This window comes from Vipera ursinii, assembly GCF_947247035.1.
Source record: "Vipera ursinii genome assembly, chromosome: 1".
Taxonomy (NCBI): domain Eukaryota; kingdom Metazoa; phylum Chordata; class Lepidosauria; order Squamata; family Viperidae; genus Vipera; species Vipera ursinii.
This window is the reverse complement of record NC_139512.1, coordinates 107,333,601-107,356,786: the sequence shown is the minus strand read 5'-3', so window position 1 is coordinate 107,356,786 and position 23,186 is coordinate 107,333,601. Positions and strand designations below refer to the sequence as shown.

General features: G+C 38.2%; 1 protein-coding gene across 1 annotated transcript in view; it reads left to right on the top strand.

The window, feature by feature from the left end:
• Positions 1-20,325, top strand: part of LOC310647397 (mucin-5B-like) — a 62,453-nt gene extending 42,128 nt beyond the window's left edge. The window contains exons 32-49 of the mRNA XM_083374630.1: positions 491-753; positions 1,928-2,096; positions 2,455-2,705; positions 4,471-4,654; positions 5,325-5,562; positions 7,080-7,258; positions 8,695-8,764; positions 10,350-10,450; positions 11,148-11,179; positions 11,993-12,167; positions 13,390-13,491; positions 15,047-15,090; positions 15,655-15,777; positions 15,890-15,985; positions 17,451-17,567; positions 18,500-18,548; positions 19,179-19,290; positions 19,611-20,325. Of these exons, the coding sequence (XP_083230756.1) occupies positions 491-753; positions 1,928-2,096; positions 2,455-2,705; positions 4,471-4,654; positions 5,325-5,562; positions 7,080-7,258; positions 8,695-8,764; positions 10,350-10,450; positions 11,148-11,179; positions 11,993-12,167; positions 13,390-13,491; positions 15,047-15,090; positions 15,655-15,777; positions 15,890-15,985; positions 17,451-17,567; positions 18,500-18,548; positions 19,179-19,290; positions 19,611-19,791 (2,486 nt within the window). The 3' untranslated portion in view covers positions 19,792-20,325. The remainder of the gene's footprint in view (positions 1-490; positions 754-1,927; positions 2,097-2,454; positions 2,706-4,470; positions 4,655-5,324; positions 5,563-7,079; positions 7,259-8,694; positions 8,765-10,349; positions 10,451-11,147; positions 11,180-11,992; positions 12,168-13,389; positions 13,492-15,046; positions 15,091-15,654; positions 15,778-15,889; positions 15,986-17,450; positions 17,568-18,499; positions 18,549-19,178; positions 19,291-19,610) is intronic.
• Positions 20,326-23,186: the final 2,861 nt, after the last annotated feature.

The window sequence follows — 23,186 nt, the reverse complement described above, 5'->3', positions numbered from 1 at the left end:
CTATAGATTTTGGCTTTCATATAGTCTCTTATTCTCCTTTAGTTTCACGAAATTTTGCAATGGGATGGAATAAATTATTATTGGGGATAGACAATGAAAGGAATGGTTATTGATCCTCTCTCTCTCTCTCTCTCTCTCTCTCTCTCTCTCTCTCTCTCTCTCTCTCTCTCTCTCTCCTTCCCCCCCCCCCCCGGGAACTGACACTTGCTCATTATAAATCACAAAGGCCATAATACCATCCACAGTTTTTTTCGGTGTAACACACCATAAAATCAATGAGCTTATGTTCAAAGAACACATCCTGAATCACATTTAATGATAACTTCTTTGATGCTTATGCAGATTTACTTCTGCATAAACTTGATTAGAATGACATGTTGCAATCAAAAATATAATGTTTGAATTACACATGCATTTAACATTTAATTATGTGTTTTGGTTTATAGCATTTGTGCATGCTGCTTTTTAATTTATTGATTCTTTTAAACAGGGAAAATAATATATAATAGAACTGATAGTTCTGGATGCCGTTTTATTGCAATCTGTGATGAAAACTGTGAAATTAAGAGGTATCCAGTATTGTGCCCTACAACAACTCCTCACCCATCAATTATAACCTCAGGACCATTACCTATTCCTTCTACAACTTTTACTCCAGCAACTGAACTACACACTTACTCAACTCCAAGAACTGAGAAAGCTATTTCCCCAACTCCTGTACCAGATTGCCCTGATGCGGATCCACCTAGAAAGGTAATGTGATTTTTTTCATGCACTCCTGATACAATTGTCCATTAATTGGGATAAAGCATTATATTTACATGACTTGCATAGGCAATTTAAACTAACAGAGCACAAATCTCTAAAAGTTTGCCTTCAGTAAAACAAATATTGGAGGTTTAAATCTGGGGTGATCGTTGCCAAACACCTTCCTTGTAGCTCCCAAAGCCCTCTCTGACCACTTCTACTGTTTGCCTGGAAGACAAAATGTAAATTGTCATATAAGCTGTAAAAACAGTTTGAACACAAGAAAGGACCTCCTGCAAGTCTCTTTGAAAAGAAAAACAACAAATGTTGGCCATAGGATGTGGAGGCCCATGTTCAAATTCCCAGCTGTAATTTTTTTTCCTTATTTTGAGCGTGGATCCATAAAACGAAGTCTTGTGTTCTCCAGATTCCTGTTGGTCTCGCTTTCTTAAAGGGTGATCTGCTTTAGAACCACTATTCCCATTGATCTGTTTTAGCATTTGCAGCAAGCAGCATTCCATCCAGTGACAGACACTGACAGAGATGTCAGCATTCCAAAGAGTGCATTGCCAACAACTATATCATCCAGAAAGAGAAAGAAGGATGAGGTTATTGGCACAGCACTCAATGCTCTTCTCTATTGTGTTACAGTCCTTGGGTGGACACAACTATCAACAGTGGCTCTTCCTTTACACTCAGGCCTTTATTTTAGCCCCGTCTTCATTAACATAGCTCTTGAGGGTCTTTCATAGTCCTTGAAACAGAAGGTTGAATAGAGATCTGTATATGCAGAGGATGTCTTCTTTTACTCAACTCATAGTGTCTTCCTGGACACATTCGTGCAATTTTCCCGGCAACAATATGGATATAACTTGCCATTGCATTTTTGTAGTGATTTTTTTTCTATTCTTTTTCCAGTCTAGTTTAAAGACCTAGGATTTCTTAGTAGTTACTCATACAGTTACTAAGCAATCTTATGAGGCCAAACAAAATCAACTAACTGCTCCCTGTTGGCACTCTTTGTTTCCCAAATGGTATTATTGCTCCACATTGGAAAGATCCCCATTTGTCCCCAAATAAGATTGTTCCACATTGATTCCTAATTGACCTTAACTCTTTCTTTCATTGTTTTTAATGAGGTCAATAATTTTAGAGTAATTTTCTCTTGTTTGCCCCCCAGTTTAATGAAACATGGATGTTTAATAATTGCACTAAAGCTACATGTGAAGGGAACAACCGAATTGTTGTGGTGCCAATCCCTCAAGCTGAGAAGATAGTCTGTGCCAGTGGACTCGAACCAAAGAAAATAGTAGATAAAGATGGTTGCATAGAACGCTATGAGTGTGAATGTAAGCAAAATAGATTACAATATAATATTCATATTTACAAAGGAGTAAGCTCTGCCAGGTTTAACGCCACCTCCTTTATGCAATTATTTGTAGCATTCCAGCTCTGATTTCTGGAAGAAAAAATATGTATATTTTAATTTTATGTAATATGCATGTAATATACTGTACATGCATTTATATATATCACCTATAACATTATCCAAGTTATGACATTCACTCTTTTTAATGATTACAAGAATGCTCTATAGTCCTTCAAATATCATGGTTACTAATTCTTTCAGTGGTGAATTAAGTATCCTTTGTTAAGATTTCTAAATGTGCACCTTTGTAATTTTTTAAAAAATACATTTTCTTATAGGTATCTGTAAGGGCTGGGACCATTACAACTTTATGACTTTTGACGGCACTTCTTATACTTTCCATGGCAATTGCACTTATATCTTGGTGAAAGAGATTGTGAATAAATATGGAAACCTCCGTATTTTGCTTGACAATGCCTTCTGCGATGTAGCTGTTAATCAATCCTGTTCCAGATCCCTAATTATATATTACAACTCTATGGAAGTCCGACTAACTAGTGTAATGCATGAAGGAGTGAGAGTTAACAAGGTAATGTGACATAGGTTTTAAAAATAATATTGTTTCAAGCAAATAGAGAAAGCAATAGTTACAGTAGGACAATATTGCAAAATACTTCTTGAATCATATAGTTATCATGAGAAAAATATTTGTGTGTTTTTTTTAAAAAATGTTGTACTATCTTTAGGACAGACCAACTACTCTGACTTTAATCTTGAGCGAATGTTTATTTATGGTGTGATGTTTCCCCTCATAGATAAATGTCATAAAGTTTAGATAAATATCTTCCTAGAAACAATGCCATTAGGCCAGACCTTGGGAGAATTAGAAGTTTCCGCATGACTCACAAAGCCACATTGTGATGGAAGGGTGGAACAGAAAGTGTTGTAATAGCTAAGTCCAGGCTACAACTAAGCACCTTTTTAAACTGAAGCCATTTCCCATGTAAAAGGAAATCTACCAAATCACTATACTGCCCTTTGGAAAATATGTTTGATAGGGATAGAAGAGCATTCATACCTCCAGCCCTTCACATTCTAGTTGCCCACTGATTATGTGCCTTCAGAAGCTGCAAGCCTGAACAGTTCAGCTAGCTGCATTTATACTCAGGGAATTATTTTTTTTATTGCCAATTATGTATTGTTGCAGCTTCAAGCAGCTGGACATCATTGTATCATACAAGTGGAGAAACACACATATGGGGAAAACGTATATATACACATACATATACATGTGTGTGTGTAGTGTTTTGTTTTTTGTTTTGTTTTTTTGTCATAGAACACACCGGAACAGAGTTCCGGCACCTTTTTTCGACGGATTTTTCAAGTTTTAAAAGTAACTTTTGAACATTTGATATTTGGTCCACGTGGACTTGAGTCGCCCTGTCGAGCATAGCAGGTCGGCGGCAAAATCATTTAAAATGGTGCATGTGGGCTGCTTGTGTGTCGAGTCCGATGCATGCATACTTCATCTGCTGTAGTTGTGATGGCACTGCTCGGCTTCTGGCACTGCTCGGCTTGTGACTGGTCGTGTGGTTGCACGCCGAGTGCTTAGTGCAGGCGGTGGCAGTTATGTTTTTTACACAATTCACATGTGTGGGTGCGTGTACAGTGATTGACTATGTGCGAAAGGTAAATAATTTCTTTTTTTTAAAAAAAATGTTGGTGAATTTAAAATCTTTTTTTATTTTTTAGTTTAAAAGTGTGACCCCAAATTTTAAAATGAAAAAAAAATACTAATTACTTCTCAACCACCGGTCCTAAGAACTGAATATATAATTTTTTTTAATAAAAGATTAACAAGATGTGAGTTCCGGCACCTTTTTTCTTACAAATAGCACTGGACACACATATAAGGTAAAGGTAAAGGTTCCCCCGCACATGCGTGCTAGTCGTTTCCAACTCTAGGGGCTGGCGCTCATCTCCGTTTCAAAGCCGAAGAGACAGCGCTTGTCCGAGGACATCACTGTGGTCAGCTTATTATTGTTGTTCAAGTCCTAACCAAGGACCTAAGAGCTGTTAAGGTAACATCTCAGTATATGCACAGTTCCGAATGAAGTGGTTTTTTGCAGTCGAAATATTATTATTGCTATTGTTTGAATGTTAGCTTGAACAGTACTTTGGGGAAAAGGCAGGTTACAACAGACAAATTATTTTTTAATTTTTTTTTAAAAGTGCAGCAGAACATAAGTATTACAGAAGCGACTGAACTAAAATGCATTAAAATGGCGTAAGGTAAATTGCTCAGATTTACATTGCAGTTTGCTCTTCAATCTACTTTATCCTGCTGTTTCTAGATCTTTTTCGGCAATGACTCTGTCCCAGAGGGCTTTGTCAAAGATGGCATTGTGGCTACTAGTAATGGTGTTACTATGACGATTGAAATCCCTGCCATCAGTGGTTTTGTTTCCTTCAATGGTTTCACCTTCTTTATTATGCTTCCTCATGAACTCTTTCAACACAACACAGAGGGACAGTGTGGTAAGTCATAAAATTAAACAAAATATTTCAGCACTTTCTCTCCAACGCAGTATCTTCAAAAGAAATGAATTAATATGTGAACATGCCCATTATTGCGGAAATCAATAACAAAATAAAAAGGGTCAGAATATTTGTCTTTCAGACTCCTTGTATTTCCATTTATAAAAGAATTCAAAGTTGCTGATACCTAGATCTAGCTAGCTTGATTCAGTTTCAGAAATAAATATGTCTTCAAGGTGAACTTGGCTTTTCATTCATGCAGACTGGTTAAAAAGTCTTATGGAAATGGCTTCTCACAAGTTTTTCCTGGGTATTTCTCACTTTTCCAGTAACAAATAGCATTGGAATTCCTAGGTGTTCTGCCATCTAGTTTCTAATTAAATCTGATCCAGTTTAGGTGTCGGACAAACCGTGAAGGCTAGATGCTGACACTTGATATAAAGCAGATCCACACACAAACACACAGACACAAAGACTCAGAGCCATCATTTACATTGGATAGGTGTGTGTGTGTGTGTGTGTGTGTGTGTGTGTGTGTGATATCATTGTTTCTTATTATTGAAACAGGAAATCCATTCCACCATCCAAATGTCATTCCAAGTGGGCATGCTGAATATTCATAAAACTTGCATTTTTAGCCTGCTTGTGATTCGCCTCTTTTTATTCCTAGGGAGTTGTTCAAATGACCGGTCAGATGATTGTCGCAAGCCCAATGGACAGAAAGCTGACTCCTGCTCAGAAATGGCTATCTACTGGCAAGTGCCCGATATCAATAAGCCCTACTGTCAGGTGGAGCCAACACGACCTCCTACAAGCAGCACAACGGTGCCAACTACACGAGTGGAGTCTACACCAACACCAACACCCTGCAGTTTTCCATCACCTTTGTGCCAGCTGATTATAAGCGAGTAAGTGAAACTCAGCTTTTGGAAACCTGGCCTCTTTTGTCTCCGGCATAAAAATAATACAAGACCTTCCCAGAAAACATCTGAGTCTCATCAGATGTAAAGTTACTTGGAATAGCAGTGGCAGGATCTGAAAATTCGTCATCAGAAAGATTGTGAGGTGGACACACAAGCACACATCTATACTCATTTATATGCAGACATATTTACTAGCGTGTGCAACAGAATTGCTTGAGAGTCAGGTTCCCTGCTTCACTATAATTCTGCCACAATGAAGACTAACCCCAACCCTAACCCTGCCCCCCATGTAGTGGGGCTATATTGCTATTATCCTTCTCTTTTTCTCATCTTTCTCATCTTTCTTACTGTCTTCTATTGCAGTGATGGCGAACCTTTTAGACATCGAGTGACCAAAAAACTGCCCAACCCATCACCTTGCCTGTGATCTACTCCCCCACCCCACCTCACCCACCCCCGCTCTACCCTCTCGCCCCACCTGCCCACAGGGTCACCTACCACCTCCATGGCCTGCCACAACAGATCACCTAGGTGGCCCTGCAGCGCCATGGCAGCCATGCCCTCTGCCTGCACCTCGCAGCATCATCTGTGTGCGACAGAGTGTGAGGGCAGAACCTTGTCCCTGCTGCCTGGCTGCCATGTCCTTGGCTGCGCTACTCTCCTCCGGGGGGAGGCTGCTGGTGAAGAGGGGGCCTTGGGGGGATGTGAGGCTGGGGCGACGGCACACGTGCCCACAGAGAAGGTTCTGCGTGCCACTCTGGATGTTTGCCATAGGTTCGGCGCCACTGTCCTATTGGTATCTTATGATTTATCACTTGTTGTTTGTATCTTGTGGTTTATGATTGCATCTATGACTTACCACTTTGTTGTTTGTATGTACACTGAGAGCTTATGGACCAGAGACAAATTCCTTGTGTGTCCAATCACACTTGGCCAGTAAAGAATATTCCAACTTGTCCTGTGTCAGTCCATCAAATAAGTGTCTAGAAGCTAATCCTATTCCCCAGTTCTATTCACTCACCAAGCTTCTCTCTTCCCTTCCCCTTGCTTCTCAGCAGCCTGTCACTTACCTGGCACAATGATAGGACAGGGAGCTTCACCAGCAGACTAGCAGCTCTTGGCAAACTGGCCATTATATGATTAAGCTAGGAAGCAGCAGTTCTAACAGCAATCCAGATCGGAGGGTCTGCAACCGGCCCTTGGACCGTGAATGATCTTCCCAACTATACGTATACCTTGCATGGTGATGTTATGATATTTCACAGAATTAGGTATTGCCCTGTATTATTTACCAGATACTCAAATGATCTTCAGATTTCTTATATATCATATAGAATAGCAGTCTAGGAATGTGACCTACCAATGCAGAACCAGAGTTTTTACATGCTTCAGTATCATGTCTTTGCCACAAGGCTTATTCTTTCAGTTGTTCTTTTCACCATGAAGAAGAAAAAAAGCTTGTTTAATTGATATGATTTTAATTTCATCCCCTGGTTTTAAAGTATTTTTGCAGATTGCCATAAACTTCTGTCTCCAAGAAATTTCTATGACTACTGCCTCATTGAAACATGTCAGGCTTCCAATGATTCCTTGAGCTGCATCTACGTCGACATGTATGCCTCTCTTTGTACGGCGAATGGGGCTTGTGCCGACTGGAGGAGCAAGACCCATGGGAAATGCCGTAAGTAGAGGATGAAACATCTGTCTTTATGTCAAAAGACCACTAGACAGCCATGCAAACTGAACAGCAACACGACATGGGCAAACATTATTTGCATCCTGTATCCTAATTTTTTTCAGACTTTATTATTGTTTTTGAAGATTGAAAGGCAGAATGCAAGGTAGCAGAAAATATGTAAAGTACTGGGAAGAAGTGGGGGGGATTCCAATCCTTGGAAGTCGCACTTAGAACATAAACTTTAGCTAATTCTTCACTGTATTCCAGTCTTCAGAAATATCTGCTGATTCATATCAGTCTTTCTAGAATATGATTTTTTTAAAAATATGTATTTATATCCCATATTATTTTTACAAATAATTCGTGTTTGTGAACATATTCAAAACACCCTCCTCCTCCTATTTTCCCCACAACAACAATTCTGTGAGGTGAGTTGGGCTGAGAGAGAGAGCGACTGGACCAAGATCACTCAGTTGGCTTTCACAGTTAAGGCAGGACTAGAACTCAGTCTCCCACTTTTTGTATTGGTGACTTAACCACTAGATCAACAGTGGAAAGCTTCAAGCAATAGCAAACATCCTCAGTTCTGCACATTATATTGTACAGTATAAATCAACTTTGCCAGTAAGCATGTGTGAATCATATTCCACAGATTATGGCCTTTTCTAGAGCCTTATTGTAACTGTAGGCTCCTCTCTTTGTCTGATTAGATCTATATACTATGTTGGCTAACCATCAAAAGAGAAAATACCTCCTGCACAGGACTTATTTTTTAATTAGTGGAAAGTTTAAAAAGAAAATACTGGAAAAAACTACTTATAAATTCACTAAATTGTTATCACTCTTATTTCTGACCTTTGCTTCACAGCAATAATTCAACGAAAAACAGATTTCGGTAGGGCGGAGGTCCTAAAAACTGCAAAGGTTCTGAAAATATCCTAACTCTTTCAAGGTCTATTTTAAACAGCTCAGAAACAAATCCAAAAATGTTGTTTCTGTTACAAACAACGTTATTTTTTTATTATCATTTTGCAATTAGAAATAATTAATTAACAGTTGCAAGTTCATTAGGACATAAATGTTTTCCAAAAGGAAGAAGTTGCCCCTTCGCCCCATGAACTTATAAATACTTAAGGTTCAGTCCTTAAAATTTAATAGAAAGCACTCTCGGTGGAGTAATGTGCAGATTTGACTATTTTCTTCAAGGGAAAAAGAGAGGAAGAGAGATAAATAACAAGAAATAAAAGTTAAAAGGTCTCTTTCCTCTCCTTGATTCTCCAAACAGTTTGAAGTCACTTGCAGTTGTTTTATTGGTTTTGTTCTCCTACAAAATCTCTGGAGAAAGAGGTTGTGTCTCTATAGCGCCATATAGTTTTTTTTCCCCTATTGGAATATAAACCTTTGCCTGTTCATAATGTGTTTTATTGTCTCATTTACAGCCTATGATTGCCCAAAAGACAAGGTGTATGCTCCTTGTGCTCCTATTCATCCAGAAACCTGTGAAAATAGGTAAGAAGAAAAAGGGGGGGACTAATGGTACACAGTACTAATTCCTTTAACAGGTGTATTTTTTATTTCTTTCAATAGGAAATGGGAGTTGGTGGAATATTATGAATTTATACCCATGTGTGACATAATGACAGTTTATCTATTAATTAGGGAAAAAAGTTATTTTAAACATTCTTATCTATGTAATGATATATGAGCAAAATTAAAGGTTACATGAACTAACATGGCATGTAGCTCATGCAATGAGATTACGTCTTGCTCTCCTTTTGCATATCTGTCACTGTACTATGTAACTATATTCTGGAATTGTATTTTTAGTTATTTTTATTATTTATTAATTTATTTAATTTGGGGGGGGTTACCCAATTCTAATGTAGCCCTGATTTTTTTTTTTCATATTTCTGCTTGAGTCTGAATAAAACCTCTGCTTTTTAAAGACTTGCCTGGAATCTAATATTTGGATACCCTAAAGCAGTTGCATCTTTTGTGCGGGCTCACCAGAAATCCTGAAAAACGTTGGACTCTTTTAAGGAATTCCAGAAAAGTCCTAGGGTTGTGTGAGATGCACACTTTATTGGTTAGAGGCACTCTAGTATTCTAGAAATGAAGCCCTTTGATAAGAAATCTCCATGTGCTTTACTTGAGAACAAGGTTCAGACTCAGCCTGCCTTAACTTTCATATTTGAGAGAGGAGGTTTTAAATGCTGAAAATGGATTTTCTGAAGTATCTAATTTTGAATAATTATTGCATTAGGAGTAAGCAACAAGAATGACCATTTCTGAGTGACCTGTCTACATTTAGACCTCCTGTCATTAAAGCAGAAAAATTAAGTCAACCCAAAATACATAGGGAATATGCAGGGCCTTGAAGTTTGAAGTTGCCCAAAGATCCTTGCATCAAAAGATTAGATCCTAGTAGAAGTGGGTTTTTTTCAGAAGACACATACAGGTAGTCCTCAACTTACAATAGTTCATTTAGTGCCCATTTAAAGTTATAACGGCACTGAAAAAAGTGACTTTTGACCATTTTTCACACTTGCAATCATTGCAGTATCCCCACGATCACATTATGCAAATGGCAACTGGCTTGTGTTTATCATGGTTGTGTTTATCATGGTTGCAGTGTCCCGGGGTCATGTGATCACTTTTTGTGACCTTCTGACTAGCAAAATCAATGTGGAAGCCAGATTCACTTAACCACCATATTATCAACTGAACAACTACAGTGATTCACTTAAAACAACTCTGACAACTAAGACTCCACCCAGAAATGGCATCCTGAACCAATCAAGCATTTCCCTGCTCTGGCTGGACAAGTGGCTGCTTTGACTACTAGAAGCTGGGAAAGGGATGACATAGAATTACCCCTCAAAGTGCCAAATTTTTTTATGCCTCAAGAACTCTTTTCAAAAACATGATTTTTGTGGGAATTCATGATGTGCTCTTGAAACATTTAATTACAAAATGAAAGACACCATATTAATCTGTCTGGCAACAATTTTATCACTGAAAAGATAGTAGGAATGTTTATATATATAATGCTAAAAACATTTCAGCAATATACAATTTTCTCCATTTCTTGCAGATTGACGCATGAGAAGAACGACCATGTTGCTGAACGATGCATTTGCCCAGAGGGTACAATCATTTTCAATTCTCACACTGGCCTCTGTGTTCCAGAATGTGGTAAGTTTCTCTTTTCATTATGAATTTATTTATTTATTTAATTAATTAATTAATTAATTAATTAATTAATTAATTAAATTTCTATACCGCCCTATTCCCGAAGGACTCAGGGCGGTTTACAGGGCAGCATAAAATACAATATAAAAATAATATAGAATTAAATTAAATTAATTAAGCCCAATTAAAACAACATTTAAAAAGCTAAATAGTGAAGCATACAGCACTCCTTACTGAATAGTGAAGCATACAGCACTCTTTACTGAATAGTGAAGCATACAGCACTCCTTACTGAATAGTGAAGCATACAGCACTCCTTACTGAAGCATATAGCATAGAATCATCCTTATATATTGCAGTTGGGAAGAACAATCGTATGGTTTGGGAGGGAAAGATGGCCATTTGCTTTTTCAAGAAAATTAAGTACACCAGCTCTTGTGGCCACAGTTTTTTTGTAACTGCTTTTAATCCAATAAAAGAGAGTGTTTGTAGCTCAGGGTTGAAATGAAGGTGCTTTGGTGCTCTCTGAGTTCTTGCAGATGTTTCATTACCAAACTAGATAACATCGTCGTTGCAATGTTCAGAATTCCAAGCTAGTTGTGGTCTTAATGCATCTTGATACTTCCATGTTGAAGGAGACTGTATTATATTATCTGATTATATTATCTGTGTGAATTTTTAACCTTTTTTTTGGTAATAGGTTGTGTGGGACCAGATGGATTACCAAAACTGGTAAGTAGTTCACACAGAATGTTATGTCATCATGAACCCAGAGTACATCACTAGCAAAGGGCATCATGTCACTTTTGATTGAAGATGGAAGACCATTTCACTTAAAAGCATAAAATGGAAAGATCTGTCCGTGGAGGAAGAGGCAGAATCAAAACACATGCCCAAAAGTTGTTCTTGGAAGAGCAAGATTAAACTAAATGAAAATAAAGAAAGATTCAGACTACACTTGGAAAGCATCTTGTAAAAAATACTAAACAAAATATCAATTTTAGGGAACAAGTTTGGTGTAGCGGTTAAGGTTCTGGCCTAGAAACCAGAAGACTGTGAATTCTAGTCCCATCCTAAGCATGCAAAACCAAAAAGGTGATTTTGGACTAGTCACTTTCTCTCAGTCCAACTCCCCTTGTTGTTATTTTGGGGAAAATATGAGGAGGAAGGAGTATTGGTATGTTCGCCATCTTTATTTTTATACAAAAAAAGCAGGATTTAAAAAAAAAACACCAGTTAGCCTCCAGTCCTAACTAAAATTCTCAACTTCATGCCCACTAGTATTAGGTTTATATTTATCAGATGGAACTCTTGAAAAGATGCATACCTAATTTATAATAGTTTCCTTTGGTTTGTAATTTTAAGGCCCTTCTTGGCCATTCAGTAAAACCAACATGAAGAAAATCTCTGCCAAATGTTAAGGCACAATTCAGCAGGCCTATCTGACACAATGAAAAGTTTAAAGCCAAGTAATTGCTCCTTCTTAAGTCCACTGATTGTCCAAGCGATAAGCCTCCTTGTTAATCTGATTTTTCTTTACAACAGCCTGGTACCAAATGGAAGAGCAACTGTCAAGAGTGTCTATGTGATCCTTTGTCTATAAGCGTACAGTGCAAGCCACAGAGCTGCCCAAACACAACCCACAGTTGTGAGGAGGAAGGATACATGCCCGTCTCTGTGCAAAATCCAAAAGATTCATGCTGCCCCGAAATAAAATGCGGTATGCATTATTTGTTTACTTATCTCTAATACCAAAGGGGTTGTGCTCTCTCTGACACACACCTGTATCCATATACAGCTTTAATATATTACAGGTGCCACAAACACCACCACAATTTCTGTTGCCCTCTGACACCAGGGGCTATGATTGCTTGGAATGACAAAGGCTATAGCCCAATGAACTTTCAGACCCCAAAGTCTGAGAAAATAATCTAAAGAAATGACATCAGGATGCTGCACAGCCAAGGTCTAAAAAGGAAAAAGAAATAAAAAAAAATGATCAGTGAAAACATCTGGCTTGCTTGAAAGTGGAATTCATGCACAAACGCATGCACATGCGGGGAGAGAGAGAGAGAGAGAATACATGGAATGATGTTGGGAGGCAGGGCAGCCAAGGGAAGGATCAGTTAAAAGGCAGCTTAACCTGAAGCAAGAACATGAAGAAGAGACTCTCCTAGTTTTTGGAGGCCATAAAGGGAATAAGAGAGAGAAATAGTTTCAGACTTGCAAAATTCTGTTCTTGTAATGTTACCATAAAGTAAAATTAGCTCTTCTTATGTTTTCTGGCTGGCTGGCACACACTGCCCCCTTCACCAGCACTTTTGAGACTAAACAGGTTTATCTGGTTGTGGCTGATGAGTCTTCCCCATAGCAAGCACTCTTTGTCTTTGAAAAAAGAGAAGGGGAGCATTGTTATGCCTAGAAAACACAGGTATTTCAACTTTATACCACCACTTATCTTTATAGTATTTTGATCAGTAATGATACAAAGCTATTCTGATTCCTGCAAACAGAAACAAGAAAAATAATAATTGAGTCTTAAAATATTAATATTAAACTTGTTTCCATTAGAGAAAAAGTTAACCACCTGTCACTTTTTTTAGAGAGAAAAGGTTGAGAGAGAGCATCTAACAGGGATAGTAAATGAACACTCGAAAGAGAACTGAATTACCAGTATCTAGGACAGATAGCAATCTTTGGAGGTTCGAACAGCTGTATTCTTCACATGCTAGCACCATATGCTTCAGATAGAGATTTTAGACAGAAAGCTAGAAATCTGAGATTTCTAGGATCAAGGTTACATGCACTCAATACACCAGGATCTCCTTGTTTTGATATGTCATTAAAATTATAGATGAGATGGACAACGTCACAAGAAGACAGGCAAGTCCAATTGCTTGGGGCTTCATTCTGTTCTTTCTTCTTGTTGATCTATTCCACAGTATGCAACACCAGTCTGTGCTCCCAGGAAAAGAAGACTTGTAAACCTGGATATCACGTAGCCTCAATCTCTTACGATGAGTGCTGTGGCAGCATTGAATGTGGTAGGTTCAAACTTGCTGAGATATAGTATAAGATAAATAGATTATATATTCTAAGGGAATAACAGCCATCACCAGAGGAATTGTAGATGAGACGAAACAGTATGAATGTAGGATGGATATATTCCTAATTTTGGTTTCTATTTGTATTTTATCTCATAACTAATTTAAAAATGGGAAATTCGGGTAGCTATAGAAGTCATTATCTAAGCATAAGAGAAGCTGTTTTCTGCTGTAGATTTGAAGTTGTATTGAGATAGCACCCCCTACTTTAATATTTTACCTAATTTAATTATTAATAACAAGTCTGATAAAAACTGTGAAATCCCCAATCAAACCTTCATTCTGCAGTAAAGCTCAGTGAGAGTGATATTTCATATTCACATATTCACTGAGTTTGGTGGATCAGAGGAGATACAACCAGAATTCCATCATGAGAGGTTTAGACTCGTCCCTATATCTGTGCCTTATCTATCCCAGAAGGTTGCTGGCTGCCATAAGCTTCTTGGAGGAAAGCAACATAAAAGTCACAAATAAAATGAAATAAAAGTAACTTTGTGTATAAAGTATTCAGCTCTCTTCTTACAATTAGTTATTATTGGCTATTTAAATAGTATTAAATAAGGTAAAGGTAAAGGTTCCCCCGCACATGCGTGCTAGTCGTTTCCGACTCTAGGGGCCAGTGCTCATCTCCGTTTCAAAGCCGAAGAGCCAGCGCTTGTCCGAGGATGTCTCCGTGGTCATGTGGCCGGCATGACTAGACGCCAAAGGCGCACGGAACGCTGTTACCTTCCCACTGTAGTCAACTTAGAAAGTTCAGACTGCCTCAGGAGCTATCGATAGAGTTTTACAGAGGAATTATTGAGTCTGTCGTTTGTACTTCTATAACTGTCTGGTTTGGTTCAGCAACCAAGCAGGACAGGTACAGACTTCAATGGATACTTAGGGCTACAGAAAAAACAATTGCAACCAGTCTGCCTTCCATTGAGGAGCTGTATACTGCACGAGCCAGAAAAAGGGCTGAGAAAATATCTACAGAGCCCTCATATCCTGGACATAAACTGTTTCAACTTCTTCCCTCAAGATGACGCTATAGGGCATTGTGTGCCAAAACAACTAGACACAGGGACAGTTTTTTCCCCTTGTGTCATCACTCTGTTGAACACCTAATCCTCACAGTATTGTCCAATGTCTATTTACCCATGTTGTATGTCTGTATTATTATTGTTATTATTATTATTATTACTATTATTATTATTATTATTATTATTATTATTATTATTATTATTATTATTATTATTATTATCCTTCTCATCTTCTCTAGTACCCCCTCTTATTGGTATCATTATTATGATTATTATTACTGTATGGCTTGGCATGTACACTGAGAGCTTCTCCACTGAAAACAAATTCCTTGAGTCACACCTGGCCAAATAAAATATTGTAATTCTAATTCTACTATTCTATTCTAATTCTATTAAATTCTTATCATTTTTATGTTTAAATCTGAATTTCATTTTCCATTATACTTTAAATAATTGGTTCTTTCTGTTTTCAGAAATAAGAGAAGGTATCTGTTTGGTTAATGGATCAGTTTATGAGGTAAAGAAATTAATATTTATTATTTATGTATGTGAATAAACCTGTTTTCTACATGTTCAATTATAAATCAAAAGTTTAGCATGAAAATCCATACTGTACTCTGGATCTCACCATCTCTGCCAGGAAAAGGGTTAATTGACTTGAGTTCTAGAGAATGGACACAAGGAATGATATCTGTGTGGGGGACTCCAAATATTAAGATGGTATTTACAATGGTACAGGCAAAGCCTTTTAAGTCTATAAAGGAGAATATCTGTAGTTCAGGGGTTGAAATGAGGAGTCCTCATTTCTGAGCTTGGTTGTTTTCTTGCAGATGTTAATATACAGTATATGTAACAATAACAATTAAAAGTAAAAAAAAACCAAAAAGAGACCAGGACCCTAGCTTCAGAGCTGCTCACCAACTGACATTCTTATATAGATTCCTACTTAATACGCACCATCTTTCCTTATCGCTTACATGTTTAATGAAAGAAATATATAGGCTTAGTTACAGTAAACACAAATGCTGCCTTTTCATCTATGAGAATTATATATAATTATATTACATATTTTTTTCCCCAGCCTGGGATGACTGTTCCTGGTAAATCCTGTGAAACATGCATCTGTAGTTCTGTTAAGGACCCTGCTACCAAGAGAAATGTTGTGGACTGTAAGCCAGTTACCTGCAACACGGATTGTCCCATGGTAAGAACAAGTCTTTCCTGCCTAAATGTAGCTTAAAAGGATTTTTAACGGAGGCTCTCTCTCTCCCATAGATTGGTAGCCACCAGTATTAACTCTTAATGTCTCCTAACAGGGGCATGAGTATCAAGTAAAACCTGGCGAATGTTGTGGAAACTGCATCCCAGTGGCTTGCGTCGTCACCATTAATGGTACTGCTGAGATACTGGAGGTAATATCTTCTCATTCGTATTGTAAACAAGTGAAATAATAGGATATTCCTGTACTTTTGCTAACTAATCTGAACTTCTTTCCAAACTTGTAACCCTGTATTTTAATGCCTACTTTCTTCATAGCAATGGCAGATGAGAAATACTGTAAGCTATTAAAATATGAATAGGACTCAGCATGCTTCCCTCCTAATATTTTGGACTGTACTTCATCATTTCCAGTCTACAACACTGGTAGCAACTGGTAGGATAGGAAAGCTGGACTGAACTAAATATAGGTAGTCCTCAACGTAGGACCACAACTGGGAATGGAACTTCCATTGCTAAGAGATGTGGGTATTAGGCAAAACATCATGTGACCACACCACTTAGCAGTTCCAATAGTCCCGGTTACAATCATCAGGCCAGGCCGGTGCTATTGATACCATAGGCAAGGACTTCACATTTCTCCTGCTCTGCAGTGCTTGCCTTCACTTCCTCTGCCTCCATCTGCCTTACCTCCTCTTCGTTTCTGCTCTTTTGGGTGCCCTGCACTGCGCCTGCTGCTTCCCAGTGTCACAGCCAACCTTTGCTGTCTTTTTTCCTCCTGCTGGTGGCCTTGGATCCAAGCACTGGACAAGGGTGCAGTTCTGAGACGCGTGCGGAGCCTCATCTGCCAAAGGGAATTTGCCAGGCCCAATCAGGGCGGAGGAAGCATGATGCAAGCAGTGATTCAAATATGTGAACAACCGGTTCTTTGTGTGGATGCCACTTCCGGAAGTCCACTCTGGGCCTGGGCAACAAAAAAATAGCTACCGGTTCTACCAAAGTGGGTGCGAACTGGCTGAATCCCACCACTGGATGCAAGGCAAAGAGCAAGTGGTGGCACCCTGAGAGAAAGTGCAGGGCTATGTGGAAAGGTGCTCTTTGGGGTGGTGGCAGAACTGGAGAAAGAGGAGGGAGGTGCAGTGCGCACTCTGCAGCTCATCGCAATAGCACTTAGACTTATATACCGCTTCATAGTGCTTTACAGCCCTCTCTAAGTGGTTTACAGACTGAGCAAATTGCCCCCAGCAACTTGGGTCCTCATTTTACCTATCTCGGAAGGATGGAAGGCTGAATCAACCTTGAGCCGGTGAGGATCGAACGCCTGGTAGTGAGCTGAATTAGTCTGCAATACACCACCATGACTGCTTATGCTGCTAGTACTGCTAGAAAATCAGCCACTCACTGTCACATGTGCTGCCAGTGCTAGAATATCTAAACAGCCAAGCTCCTCCATCTGAGGCCATGCTGGGTGGGGAATTCTAGAAGTTGAAGTTCATACATTTCAAAGTTCCTGAGGTTGAGAAACACTGATCTAGACATATTAAGAACTTTGCTTTATATTTTCTATTACAGTTTATAATGTAGTTTACAAACAAAATAACAGTCCTCTCTCATACTCTCTCTCTCTGTCTCTCTCTCCCAATTTATAAAAAAAAACAGCCTGGGCAGACAAAAGCGGGTCATTGTAAACAGTACAGATGTGAGCCAAGGAACAATATACTAGTTTTGGTTGAGGCTGAAGAAAAATGCCCTTCCTTTGATCCAGACTGTAGTCCTGTAAGTTTTATATCACTTTTTATTTATTCTATTTTCATTTACGGTCTACATTTGTCGAATGTAATGAAACATGGTTTCTAAAAACTATACCAAAGATCCATATCAAATTGTCATGATCACCATCTGTCATTCAAGGTTGGGGTTAATGTTATTTATTATTAATATTCTAATGATTCTTATTCATATGCACTGAATAACTAGCAGTTGCCTCCTACAGCATAAAGTTGTTTATTTGTTCAGCATGAAGAAATGGTGATGGCTAAAGCTACAGTAGGAGTGTGCCCCACATCTCATTATCCTCCCTAAATATATTCAGTATGAAAATATTCATATATTCAGTATGAAAATGTTTTTTATATATATAAAATATTTATATTTGGATGAGCAGCATTATCACTCTTTCCACATTTAGAAACTCAGTGATAACAGCTTGTATTTCTTTAGGTACCAATCCTATCCACATTATAATCTGGATTATTTTCTGGAATCCCTATTATTTTCTGTCAGAATTGTAAAGGTTGGATGAATTGAACTGAAACTGTTGGGTTTTTCTCATTCTTACGACTAGTGAGATCTGGTGTTTATTAGATGTTTTTACAGAATGTGATGTTCCTCAATGAAAAAAAATCATAGAATGCTTCTGTTAGTAAAGTGCATCTATTGTTTCTTTATAAAGATTGAGAAATGATGCATTTTCCCCACTTCATAAGCAGACAATAAGCAATAACTCATAATTAATTCATAACTTGCTGGCTTTGATTCTCCTCTTTGAGTACATTAAATAATGATAGATTGAAGCATTTTGTTAATGGAGTTTAAAATGAAGTTTTAAGACTAAAGGTACATTTAAAATCCAGTACTGTATATTTCTACTGTATATCCAGATGTAATAATGATTAAAATAATAAGACAAACTTTCTTTCTTGTCAAAGGATCAAATTGAATTGACTCCAAATGGCTGTTGCAAGATATGCAAAGGGAGTAAGTAAAGAAAAATTTAAAAAATCCATAATTCATAGGGTCTTTATTAAGTAAATTTAATGAGCATTACCCCTACCTCTTCATTTAAATTTATGAATCGAAATGTTGAAAAGGGCATGCCTAGGACTGAATCTTCTGCTATATAGTTTGATAGAGATAAATTGTCTCCTGAGATCTGTAAACATCTTTTTCTTCAAAAAAAAATTTTTGCCCATATCTTACATGTCATGGACTCTTCTCCACCAGGTCAGCAAAACCTATCTGTTTATTATGCACATCTTGTACACTTCCCTTAAGTAATATTCCAATCATAGCTATTATTGAATTCCTGAGAGTGAAAAATGAAGGCTTTGTGGGCTTGTGTAACATTCATCATTATTTATAGGGAGTTAAGCAGATGGCAACATCTGGCATATCTTACCTTAAAAAGCTAAGTGGAGTCATAGATGGCTAATAAACGAATGGGCAGCTACTGGGAAATTCAAAAGTTGTAGGAGAGATTGAGAAGAACAAAAAAAATAACTTGGAAGAAAACAAATGGTAGATTATTTCCTTAGTCAGCAACCACAGTGGTGAATGTGAAGACTAAATGAAAAATTTAATATTTCCTTTTTCCCTTTCATTTTTAAGCACCAAACTGCAAACCACACAAGAATCAAACTCTAATTCGTGAAAATGAGTGTGTATCTTCTGAAACTGTTGAACTGACCTACTGTGAAGGAACTTGTCCAAGCTCTTCAGTGTAAGTGATAAGGAGGCCTATCCTACTCTTACCTATTCATTCCTCTGCCGGATAATGTGATATTCATAAAATATCAGCTTAGATATACTTGGACAGCTTGGAGACAAGAGCCCCTTCCAATTTGCCAGTTGATTCTATTGGATTGTTTTGATGATTGGGTGGCTATGTGCATTTTTAACCACTCCGACAAATTATTTGTTGGAGTTTTAAAACTCTATGGTAACCCCAAAAGACTTATTTGAGATGGACAGTGTAAAAATGCGTGTAATAAGTTACATTTTGCAAAAAGTATCTAACTTTTTTTCCCCCTATCTGGACAGATATTCTCAAATGGAAAAGGCATTTCACCATAACTGTGCATGTTGCCAAGAGCAAAAGAGCCATAGAAAAGAAGTAACCTTAACATGTCCAAATGGCACGACCATCATTTATGACTATTTATATGTGGATGAGTGTAAGTGTGCAACAGATGTATGCCCCACCGAAGCCCCACCCAGCTAGAAGAAGGATAAGAATTTTCATTTTTCTTTGTTCAAGAAAAATCCAACAATCACTCTGCAGAAATCAGTTGTCATCCAGTGCTATTTTGGATCTCTTCCTGTGTCTTTGACTCCGATGTTTTTCTGTTGGCCAGGTGCTTAATCAAATTAATGTCATCTTTTGTGTAAAAAAAAAATTACATTCATCCTGGCGAATTGTTTTCAAAATGAGAGCATTCTCATTGGAAGTTTTATCTCATTGGAAAACCTTCCAAGTATTCCTAAAATAATGATAGTAACGTATAACATTGTAATGTAGAAAACTAAATTCTTATGCAGTATGTCCATGCTTTTCTTGCTTTGCTGATTTTTTTGGGGGGAAGGCAGGGGTTACAAGTCTTTAAATGGAGGCACAAACTTCTGTATAGCACCAATGCACATGCTAAACTTGCTTTCCTCTTCTGCTTTTTTGAGATTAATAAACGATACTTAAATAAGTTCAGCTTGTATAACTGCTGTTTTCATTCATCCAACTGCTGTCATCCATTAAAGTCAAACTTTCACATTGCAATAATTAACTGTTTCATTATATGGAAAGATTACGGCAGCCCTCCTCAACTAATAAACTCCTCCAGAAGGGATTATATAGTTTATTTAATTATGATCAATAACCTGCAAAGTATAAACACAAAACAAACAACCCAATGCAACATGAATAGTGTAAAGGTCATATAAAATGTAAACATTAAGATTTTAAAAACTGAGAAAGAGAAAAAAATGAATCTAATGCATTCAACAAGATAAAACCTAAGATAAATAGAAAGACAATTACATAAAAATACAATAATATCAAAGAGTCAATAAAGATTTCTTAATGTCATCATGACAAAATAGGGAAATGTTATGCCTGCAAATATAAACTTAACTTCATGGGTGATTATTGTATTTCAGGTTCCTTCTTATCACAAACACAGGGTCCATCAGTCAATGGGAATCATACAGTACCAATAGAATAGTTGTAGCTGAGGGGTGAACTATGGGATCTCTGATGTTCTCTGAGCTGTGGGGCACCAAAGGTAGCACTTAAAACTTTAATCTTATATATTGCTCCACAGTACTTTACAGCACTCTCTGAGCTGTTTACAAATGTCAGCACATTGCCCCCAATAATCTGGGTCCTCATTTTAATGACTTCAGAAGGATGGAAGGCTGAGTCAACCTTGAGCTGGTCAAGATCAAAATCCTGGCACTGGGCAGAGTTAGCCTGCAATACTTCATTCTAACCACTGTGCCACTGCACAAGGAATACTAGTACTGCCAAGAATGAGGCACTAAAATGAGACAAAGAAACAAAATTAAATACTTTGCAGGTACAGGTAGTCCTTGACTTATGACCACAACTGAGCCCGACATTTATGTTGCTAAGTGAGACATTTGTCAAGTGAGTTTTGCCCCATATTGTGACCTTTCTTCCCACAATTGTTAAGTGAATCACTGCAATTGTTAAGTTACGAACACAGTTGTTAAGTGAATCTGGCTTCCCCATTGACTTTGCTTGTCAGAAGTTCGCAAAAGGGGAATCATATGACCCCAGGACACTGCAACTGTCATAAATATGAGTCAGTTGCCATGCGTCTGAATTTTGATCACATGACCATGGGGAAGATGCAACAGTCATAAGTGTGAAAAACAGTCTTAAGTCACTTTTTCAAGTGCTATTGTAACTTTTATTTGGTCACTAAATGAACTGTTATAAGTCGAGGATTACCTGTATAAACATTTTCCAGGTTGCAACCACTACTGAAGGATGGCTATAGCATCCAAATATATTTACTGTGTAGCATCAAAGATTATTTGATAGATTTCAGCTTTATTTCTCTTTAAATCTAGGGGTAGCAGAGAGTAGATGGAAAGGCCACAATAATCAATGATTTGAATGAATAATCAGCTAAGGTTTTCTTTCTTTCTACCTTGATGAAAAGCCATGAAAAACCATTAATGAGACCAGGGGGACTTTGGAAAACAGGAATTTAAGCCAACAAGATAGTTGGCTGGTGTGAACTTTTTCTCCCAGTGGAATCATGTCAGTTTTCATGTTGATTAAAGCATTTGAAACACAGATGAGAGCAGAAGAGCCTTGTAACAACCTATCTTGAACAATTTCAAGGATTTGGAATCATTGTAGGAACATAACTCTGCATGATACAGCATTTGGGGTATAGATATGGCAAATTAAATCTGTTTTAAAAGTTTGAGGGTGGCAGATAGACATCTGCTCCTTTATAAATGAAAACCAAAAAAAAGGATTACTTTGACACTATTATTAGCTTTGGCAGAAATACATTTGTTCGTGCCAAGCTCCAGAGGCCTGAAAAAGTATGCCAACGTATTTAAAAGCTGGACCTTGTTCAAATTTTGATATTTCCAATTTGCCTTTGATGTTTGTGATAACTTGGTCTTCTGAAGAAAACCACAATGTTGATCTTAGAGTGATTGATTGTAATCCCTTTCTTCTTACAGAGTTCTGCTAAAGCCAGCCAAGTTTTTTTGAGGCCCACTGAAAAAATGACTACATCAGCAGGAAATAGATGCCCAACACCAAGTTTAATGAGTGGGGTCGCTTTTTGGTTAAAGTAAATACCACTGAATTCACACACATATTAAACAATAGGAGAGCTAGAAAAAGAATTCAATTTTATTGCTTGAGGAATTGGAAGCAAAGTAGGCCTTCCCCCACTCCAAGGATTACACCAAACCTTAAAATTCCTGATAAACTGTTTGGAAATCCATAGATAGATTCTTTTTGCCCTCTAAAACCTAAAATCTTTTATTTTATTTTTATTTATTTTATTAGATTTATATACCGCCCCTCCCCAAGGACTCGGGGCGGTGTACAGGGCAATTAAAACGCTAACAACACGCAAGATATAAAAATTAAAATAAGATTAAATCAAATTCCTTCCATCTAATACTCTTCTATTCTCTAATGCAGACATGTCAAATGCAAGGCCCGCTGCCCAGAACTGGTTCATGATGGGCCCACTTTTGGCCCATAGGGCCACCCTGGAGACAGTGAGGGACCATCCCCCGCTGCCCTGGCCCCGGCCCGCCCCAGCCAGCACAGGAGGCGGTGAGCACACAGGGGCAGGAGGTGCCTGGCAAGCAGCCACAAACCAGTAGCCCTTTGGCTGCCCATTGGCCGGAGCACCCTAGGATCCCACAACCTGCACAGCAAAGGTGGGTCTGAGTGCCACAGCCAGCAGGTCGGCCCACCAAGCAGCAGGTGGAGGCAGAGGTGCAGGGGGGAGGCACATGATCCAGCCCACTGGACATGTCAGGCAGCTGACTGTTCTCCCGCTCTGCCCAGCTGTGGTGGGCGCAGGCAAGCAAAGATGGATGATCTAAGTGCCCTGGCCG